The 9,354-nt window shown below is 40.1% G+C and overlaps 1 protein-coding gene across 1 annotated transcript; it reads left to right on the top strand.

The window, feature by feature from the left end:
* Window positions 1-671: 671 nt before the first annotated feature.
* Window positions 672-4,856, top strand: LOC146677771 (paired box protein Pax-5-like). The gene is made up of 6 exons (XM_085382699.1): window positions 672-1,128; window positions 2,307-2,504; window positions 2,591-2,631; window positions 2,702-2,809; window positions 4,489-4,632; window positions 4,722-4,856. The coding sequence occupies exons 1-6, from the start codon at window positions 935-937 to the stop codon at window positions 4,742-4,744; spliced, it is 708 nt and encodes a 235-aa protein (XP_085238825.1). The 5' UTR covers window positions 672-934; the 3' UTR covers window positions 4,745-4,856.
* The last annotated feature ends 4,498 nt before the right edge of the window (window positions 4,857-9,354 follow it).

The following is a 9,354-nucleotide window of genomic DNA, read 5'->3' as shown; positions in this document are numbered from 1 at the left end:
GAACTTCTGCTTTTATAGAGGTTTCTCACTTGCTGATGATCAGTTTGCATCTGGCTGCTTCTTACCATCTTAATTCTGATGTAAGTAGTTGGAGTGCACACGATAATCTATTATAAAAATACTAAATTTGTGACGTTCTTACACATAAAAATGATTTGATGTGCACACCGAAAATAAGTTGTATGCACCTGATGATTTACTATAATATTTTTGTAATAGACAGATGTCAGCTACACAGCTTGCTTATTGCTCTTGCTTTAAACGTTAAAACTGATTTATCATAAGCACAAATCATCTGCTGCTCAGGCTGCGCATTGTGTGGATTAGCACATCTTTCATATGCAGCAAATGGTGTCTGTACGTGAAAGAAGCCAGGTGTAGTGTTTGTAAATATTAAATATCTCACGATATTTCTATGACAAATAACTTTAAAAGCACATGGACTGTGGGGACTTAAGGGGCTCCGCCTTGGGGACTCTGATTCACCACTTCTGTATTCCTAAAGTCCTGGTACAGCCCTGCTCACACGAGCTGCTGCACGTGCGTGTGCGTTCAAAGCGCTCCAGCAGCTTTCCAGCGCGCAGGTGCTGAAAGTATCAGAGAGGAGCCTCTGACCTGCCACCGCGCACAACTTTAGTTTTTCAGTTTCCAGGTTGGTTTAAAATGTTGCAACCTCCACAATAACCGCACCCAGAAGCAGAAGTCCAACAGATCTCAAAGCATTTTCCACACTTAGACAAAAGTCTGTGATGGAAGTGCATTTTGGACAGGCTCCGCTCACCGTTATGCACAGTAAGTAGCCTAATGATGTTTCCTAGTGAGGGACTTTACCAGCACCGTAGCCCAGACTAAGTTATAGTGTTACCTCTTTAACTTTAAGTAGTACGCGGCAGTCGCATAAATGGGTGGTCCAAAGTATAGCACAATTTAACTGATGTTTCTTCATCCGCTCCGGTGCTCAGGGCACGGTGGAGTCAATCAGCTTGGCGGTGTCTTCATTAACGGCCGCCCGTTACCTCACGTGGTGAGACAGCACATCGTGGAGCTCGCGCAACAGGGCGTGCGTCCCTGTGAGATCTCCCGCCGCCTGCGCGTCAGTCACGGCTGCGTCAGCAAAATACTGGCCAGGTAAACGGAGTCTGTAATGTACGAAGGAGCATCGGGGTCACGTGATTGTTAATCAATGTCAGATTGAAATATAAAGATTGACGCCTTTTATATAATGCTTTATATAGTGAAATCGTACTTCATAATTAGTTTTATTAACCCTTGTTAATAAAACTAATTATGAAGTACGATTGTGTCTTTTTTTTTTTTTTGCTCATGAACGCAGTTTGCTGATATGTGATGAGGGCGCTGAAGAGCTGAAAGCTGCATTTGGTCAAAAAGAAAAAACACGAGCTTGGAAGAGTAAAATAAAAACAGCTGGTAATGGAAAGGTGTACGGATACCGATGGTTAGAGGGCATATGTTGTATCACAAGACGCAAGAAGACAGCTGATCAAGTTGTTTCACTAACTCATCTACACAGCCTAGGAGCTGGGTTGGATTTATATAGCCCAAAGCGCTTTACAATGCCACTATTCATTCACTCACTGGTGGAGGAAAGCTACGGTCGTAGCCACAGCTGCCCTGGGGTAGACTGACAGAGGCAAGGCTGCCATATCGCGCCATCGGCCCCTCTGGCCAACACCAGTAGGCGGTAGTCTTGCCCAAGGACACAACGACCAGGACAGAGAGCCCGGTGATCGAACCGGCGACCTTCCGGTTACAGATACACTTCCCAACCTCCTGAGCCACGGTCGCCCGTTTGATTTGAAACAACTGTTATTTGACTTGAAACAACTATTTGTTTTATTTAGTAGTGTTAGTAGTGATGTCTGCTTGGCTGTTTTACCACTTTTCCAAAAGCAAAGTGTATCAATTGAATATGAAAACCACATATTTTAAACAATTTTTTTTAGCTTATTTGTAAAACTTGTCATTATCTTTTTAATCTATTCCATGTCCTACTTATATTAATGCAAATATTTTGTGTGAGCACGCTAGTGAGTGTAATTTCTTTGTGATGCTGTGATATTTTGTTGTTGCTTTTTTAAGCTTTAAGCTGGACTGTTAAACTTCTTGGTTTTTCTCACTTCATTACAGCTTGAGGTTTTTATGGAAAATGTAAAAAAAAAAAATATTACAATAGCTGATTAAAGGTGAAAATCCTTGAAAGGTGACTTTTTGATGTGGTTGTTATACAGCATTGCTTTCAGGTAAAATGTTAGCCCAACTGATAGATATTGACATTGTTTGTTCAGGTACAATGAGACAGGAAGCATCAGACCCGGACTGATCGGGGGCTCTAAGCCCAAAGTGGCCACTCCCCAAGTTGTGCAAAAGATCCTCCAACTGAAACACCACAACCCCACCATGTTCGCCTGGGAGATCCGAGACAGGCTGCTGCTGGAGCAAGTGTGTGACCAGAACAGTGTGCCCAGCATCAGCTCCATCAACAGGTACAGTGTGTGAACTCACGTGTGTCTGACTACACAGATTTTAAAAGTGAAGAAAAACGTTGAGTGGGTTATTTCTGTCCTCACAGAATCATCAGGAAGAAAGTTCAGTCCGAATCTTGTGAAGCTGGTAAGACTGTTTCTTTTACCCTCTAGTGCTCTCACAAATGTTTAATGACACTAAACCTCTGCCTCTGCAGTGTCCTCAGCATCATCAGTTGCCATGGGAACAGCCTGTTCCTCCCCAACCAGCTTTTCCATCAGTGGGATTCTGGGAATCTCAAAATATAGCTGCAAGATACCAGAAGGTAATGTAATCTGTGAGCATGATCTGCAATTGTTCATGTTGAAAGTTCAGGCTCACGAGTATTCTATTAATTTCTATATTTTCACTTCTACTACCAATTTCTACACTCGATTGCTTTATCTGCTGTTAGCAGCTCTCCATTTTTGTCAGACATTATTAAGGAGCAACTCCTGCCTGCAGCATCACATGTAAGTCCAGAGAAAGGGAAATGGGTGGCTGCTCAGTGTCAATGGAGCAAAGATTTTGGGAGATGGTGTAGCGATTCAGTTGCTCATAGAGGTTGTGAGACACAAAATCTCAAAGGAACTTGAGCAGGGGATGCTCCAGGGATATGAATCTTAATGCTACAGAAAAGATTCTGTTACAATCGTTCAAACAAAAGGTGAAAAAAGCAACAGAAAGAAAGGAGAATTAATGACAGAAATGAGAGATGCTGCAAGAGGTTGAAATAAACCCCAACACTGAAAAAGGTTGTAGGTGAATATCTGGACCCAGGAAGCTTTAGTTTAAATAGAAGATAATAGAATATAAGGTCAAGTCCAGGATACACCGTAGTTTGTTAGCCATCATGGATGGGCAGGTAGTAAACAACCATGAACTGCAAGAGATTGAGCTCCAACTCTTCATACAAGTGCATTTTAATAAAAAAAAAAAACATGAGTTTTGTTTTTGTTAATTTTGAGAAAACTGGAAGATAATCAGATCCTGAGGTCACAGAAGCAGTTAGTGATGTCTGGCAGACAGTTTGTGGTGATGTGGAGCTGAGAGAAAGTTTAGGCTATGCTTGCATATATTTTTTCTAAGTGCTATTGAGCCCTGGGAAACACATTTGTTGACAGAGATTAGAAGAGAGGAGAAACTTTTAAACTGTTATTACTGTGTTTCATATTGAGTCATACAATCTTCTCATCTGATTGTAGTCATGTTGGTGTCACAAATCTAGAAACGTTCATATCTGCTCATGAGCTGGTGCCTCTGGAGCTTGCAGACACTAGCTGGATAACTGGTGAAGAATGTAAAGTTTCTCTTTTTAAGCAAATCTGCACATTGTTCAGATGTCTTTGAAAGTCCTATTTTTAATACCTTTCCAACAAGTTTTTTTCTTGATGCACCTTTTAAAAAATACATATATATTTTAAAGTCATACCAAGAAAACATAATTTCTGCAAGAAAAGTCAAACACATTGTTTGAAATTGCATCCTTAAGATAGACAAACTTCACTGGCCATTTCTTTTTCTACTGTAAGAGCTCACACACATGGATGTATTTACAGAGGAGGCTCAGGGTTTAGACCCTATTCTTCTCCGCAGCTTGTGACCACATGGCAGACTGATGTGAAAAGCCAGCGGTCTTATGTTAATATTAGTCTGACTAAAACAACCTCCGCGGCAGGAGGTCCACCTCAGCTCCCCAGGCTTCTGTCCTCAAAGCCAGCAGGTTCTCTGCTCCTCGCTGCCTCCTCCTCACCTTGGCCTCTCATTACAGGCCCATACACCCTCACATCTCCATCACTGCGAGCATTAGAAGAGGAGATTGCATGGAAAAATATGCATAGTTACCCCTGGAAACGCAGGCATGCATGTGTTTCATCATTCGTCTAATTAGCACAAGTGAAGATAGAAATGGAGACAGGAAGGGAAATAAAAGAGAACCTGAGCTGGAACTGTTTTGTTTTCCAGCAGGGGACATCTCTTGCAGCGTGTACCAAGACCAGCCGTGTTCATGTTATGACACCTGGGGACAGCCGGACCCCTGCATGATCTCTCTGTCCAGCTTAACCTCTTATACAAGCCTGCCAGCTAATCGTAATCCAGACGTGATGGGTCAGTATTTACTGAATTATGATCACTTATCTCTCATATGAGGTCAGCTTTGATGTGTCTTTCTCTGTCTCATACATCCTCTTGTTTAGGACCTTCGTGTCAGTGCAGCTGAATAAGGAGCCCTGAGAAGAAAAAATATCACCGCTTTAGTGCCACAAACAGGATGACTGCAGAACTCGTTTAACTGTAATTCTATTTATTACTATCACCGAGATAGAAATCTGGATCATAATCGAAAACATGTGGAAATAAAACCAAGATAACAAGCCTCACCTTTCATGTTTTATTCACATTATTTGAAGCAAAGAACAGCCTAATAGAGCTTCATCAGTCCAACATATTATCCCCCATCCCTGTCGCCCCTGTGGCCACTTTCTCCTCTGTCAGTGGTATAGGGTTAGCATCATTAGGGGCCTCATGATGGAGAGCAGAGACTGCTTTCTCTCCTTTGTGTGCATCTCCCTGGCCTCCCCTCCAGGATGAGGGATTAAAGTAGAAGATGGGAGCTGCTAGAAGGAGCAGTGGGGTCAAAAAAAAAGAAACACCGCTGAGAAAGAAATCTGCTCAGCAGTAGACATCAATCTGCATGAAGCATGTAGAGAATATTAACAGGATGACGAATGTGTTTTTGTTTTGGTTTTACTAAGTATATCTAGACACGTGCACAAATCCCTCATGCACCACAAAAAATTTATGAAGCACCATGGCAACATCTGTGTGCAAATAATTCAGCATGTGACCACAATAAACCAAAGCTATCAAATCAGCTTCACCTTTAAACTTAGAAACCGCAATTCTGTTTATAAAGCAACAACAATCACCTCAAGGTGCTTTATACTGTAAGATAAAGACCCCACAATAATACAGAAAAACCCCAACAATCAAGTACTTGGTGACAGTGGGAAGGAAAAACTCCCTTTTACCAGGAGGAAACCTCTGGCAGAACAAGCGATGGGACGGGCAGCTATCAGCTGGGCGTAAAATAAATGTTCATGACAGAAAAACTGAATAAACCTTAAGATGGTCAATAAACAAGGCCTGGTTTAGCTTACTGGTGGAGCAGCTGCCCGATTTGTGTTCTTTGCTGTATGTCAAATATCAAATAAAGGCAAAAAAACCCCAAATAATCCTAAATGAAGGTCAATAAGCAAAAAAGTGGTCCTCTTCCTCGGATTTTATATGCCCTGGACGGGCATATAATAAGTGCTATAGATACAGATTAGACAGAAATACAGTACAAAGTAAAAAATGACAGGAACATGGAATAAATTCCCAGATTTATTGGATAGGTGAAATATGCCCTCAATCATTACACATGCTTAAAACTCAATTGGATACCAGATTTTCAGATGTATCTTGGAACGCAGCTCTTCTTCTCCCTGTACTAGTCACAGGCTAGTTGTCCACCAGTGTCACTGCGTTAAGTTGAATTAGCAAAAATATACCCTCATTTGGACCCGATATGTAGTGCATGTAAATCACCTCCCGGTACTTTAATCCAGATGTTTTAGTCAGACCCTGACCTCAGTGCATTCTGGTGTTCCATATTTAAATCACTCAGGGAGGCTTTAAACACACCAGCTGAGCCCAGTCCTATGATTGCCATATTTAGTGTGAAACCTGGTCTAAAAACATCCATAATACTCTTTCTTTTGATTGCCTGTTAGCCCATCATCTTGTTATTTAAAACTGGAATGATTACCTCCACCACCCCTTGCCAGGTGGATGAGGGACACCATGTTCCATTTGAAGTGAGAAAGGGTTAAATACAATACTGTTCAAAAGTCTTCAGTCACCATTCGTTTATTCATATTTTGCTAGGAAAATGGAAAATGGGTGTCTTTGTTCAGTTCTCTGTTGAGATAATTTCATTCTGCTTCACTAATGTTGAAGTCTGGGCTCTGGGGAGGCCAATCCATGACTGATCATGTTCTAGTGTGTGTGTGTGTGTGTGTGTTTGTATCCAAGTATAATTCTACTGCACTGACAGTATGTTTGGGATCATTGCAATACTGAAAAAAGAAGCAGCTATCAATCAGCTGCTTTTGAGATGGTATTGTATGGTGGATTTAAATTTGGTGGCACTTTTCTGCATTCATAATTCCATCAGTTGTGATAAAATCCCCTATTTGGCATAGCTCAACCTTTTTTCCCTGTTTCCCTTCTAGCTTCTTGACTGCCGCTCTTCCACTGAGACCCTTTCTGATGAGGTTTCAATGAACAGCGAGAGAGAACAAATCGTGTATTTTTTGTGACAAACTGCTAATAAAAATAGGTAAAATTGGTTCTTTTCTAAGTCCTTGTGTAGACACAAGACTTTTTCATCCCTTGAGTTTGGTGTCTTTTTTTATACTTGAATGATTGAAAATTCCTCTCAAAATAGAAGGACTGAAAATGAGCTTGCATCAGTAGAGGGCAGCACTTCTGTGAGTAGTTTGTCTTGTAAAGTGACTCTGTACCAAGGATGCATTAACAGAGCTAGTAATGCATCCACACCCACTTCTTATCATAACAGCACAGCTCCGGAAACACTTCAAGCTAAAACTCATTAAGGCAAATCACTCAGAAGAGCATTAACACTTGATGGGATTATGAGACAGTGGAACAAATGCAAAGGCAGACAACTCAAAGAAGGCTCTTATTTTAGGGTTCTGATCACTTTGTTATGATACAATAGCAGCCAGTGTCTTAATCAAGCCGGTTACTATAGTGACTGTAATCCAGTGTCACTAATTCCAGATGTGTCTCAAGAGGTTTTACCGTCTGTTCAGGTTCTTTAACCCGTTTGGATCAGGAAAAAGGAAGAACAAACCTTAAGAAGGCTTATAAATATAATAGCTGAAAAGCTAATAATTCTATCTAACATCCTTGACTTTTAATGGTTGAGCTTTGTTAATGAATTTGTCAGTTTTACCTGCTCATCTTGGCTCAGGTCATATATTGGGGTTTTTTTAAATACCTTTTTTTCTTTGCAATTACCAAATTTATTAAAAAGCCCTATTTAAACATTCCTGGCAGTGTGGCTAACAACTCTAAAGCAAAAATGCAGGAAGTGTCATGCAGACAGACACGTGCAAGTAATTCCTCTAAAACACATTTTAGCTGAACAACTGCTCAAAGGTTTTAATGGCCGCCAATGTCACTGCCTGCTATCATACTGGTAAATGTCAGGGTAAAAGGTTAAAATGCTGCTTGGCATCAGTTAAACATTAACCATGTTCACCACAGATTGAATGCACTTGGAAAACAATGATGCTTTTCTTACCTCCCAAAATCCCAGACAATCTGAAGTAAGAGCCTTCTGCTGGTGTGATTAGCTGCACCTGAGAGTGTTACATGTAACCTTTATGTAACGGTTCATAAACTGTAACAAGTACCGTAGACACACTTCTACCTTACTACTGCTGAGGATAATACGATGTATTGAAAATGTATAGCTAACACTGTTATTTCTGTTATCTGCTACACAATATCGAACTATTTATTTATCTAGCTAGCATCACTGAATTTTAAGTAGTGATGCAGGTTTCAGCAATTTACTTTTTTTTTTTTTAAGTTTTCAGTCTAATTTTGCCCTTGTCCTTTACACCTTAAAATATATTGATACCATCTTATAGTCAAGTTTAAACCATTCATGTATGTATTCTGTGTATTGTATATTTTCAACTTTGTGATAAATCTGTCTTAGTACATGGCGCCGTGCCAGCTCTCACACGACAAATCCTGCTGAATGTTTTTAAACAAGTGTTGCTTATCTTCTTTAATCGTGTGTTCAACCTAAATATTATGCTGACTTGCAATATTACAGTTTTTTACAGACGCTAGGACACATTTCCCAATACTTAGGTCACTTTTGCAAAACACTTCACACAATCCTCCTAACTGACCGTCAGCTTGGCAAAGCAGTTCATTTCACATTCAAAATGCACTATAACTACCAAAACACTTTATTCAGGTCTCAAATAAACTCATTCTTCCAGAACACTAGCAAAGGTTGACAGCCGACAAACACACTTTGTCACCCACAAAACAATGACCTAAAAAACACTAACAACATGTAGCATTACACAGTGTTTTCTTGTGTAAAACAAGGACACATCTCTGTTTATAATTTCAATATATGTTACTGGAATGAATCAGACATCATGCAGAATTCGTTAATATTTGTTTATGTATTTTAATTTTTTTGCACTAAGTAATCCCAAAATACAAGAATTTGTATACACACCATCCACTGATACACATACAATAGTAATGCTATTCTACTCGGTCTTCTCCATTTGGCCACAGGTTCTCATCCACATCACATCTCATGTCATCTTGGGCAACACACCTAGGAAATAATCTTCTGGCATGCCAGAATTGAAGGAGTTGAAAAATTGAAGGAGTAACACCTGTGTAGATGTTCATCTACAATGAGGATCAGCTGTGGCTGGTTAAACTGCATTTTTAGATTTACAGTTTTTTCTGATTGCTTAAACCCTAACTGTGATTCCTGTAGCACAATCTCTAAAACTATTCAGACTTATAGCAAAACCACTCACTGAGTTTGCAAAACTAAAAGCACAAAAACTGTTTTGCACTCAGTTTGCAATTTTGTAACACACACTTTGCAAAACGGTAGGCACAATTCACTGCACAACACTCAATTACCAAATTTCCAACACACTCCTAGCAAAAGTATACACATGTATGGCTATCATTAACACTAATTTGCCAACT

The sequence above is a fragment of the Rhamphochromis longiceps genome, linkage group LG2 (assembly GCF_057381845.1).
Source record: "Rhamphochromis longiceps isolate RC_006_pf linkage group LG2, R_longiceps_female_GT1.1, whole genome shotgun sequence".
In the NCBI taxonomy this organism is placed as follows: domain Eukaryota; kingdom Metazoa; phylum Chordata; class Actinopteri; order Cichliformes; family Cichlidae; genus Rhamphochromis; species Rhamphochromis longiceps.
This window is presented reverse-complemented; position numbering and strand designations above follow the sequence as displayed.

Bases quoted from the DNA above. Each gene is read 5' to 3' on its own strand.
- LOC146677771 (XM_085382699.1), top strand. From the start codon at position 935: ATGTTTCTTCATCCGCTCCGGTGCTCAGGGCACGGTGGAGTCAATCAG. The intron at 1,129-2,306 runs GTAAACGGAGTC...TTGTTTGTTCAG, and splicing joins GTCAGCAAAATACTGGCCAG to GTACAATGAGACAGGAAGCA. The intron at 2,505-2,590 runs GTACAGTGTGTG...CTGTCCTCACAG, and splicing joins AGCATCAGCTCCATCAACAG to AATCATCAGGAAGAAAGTTC.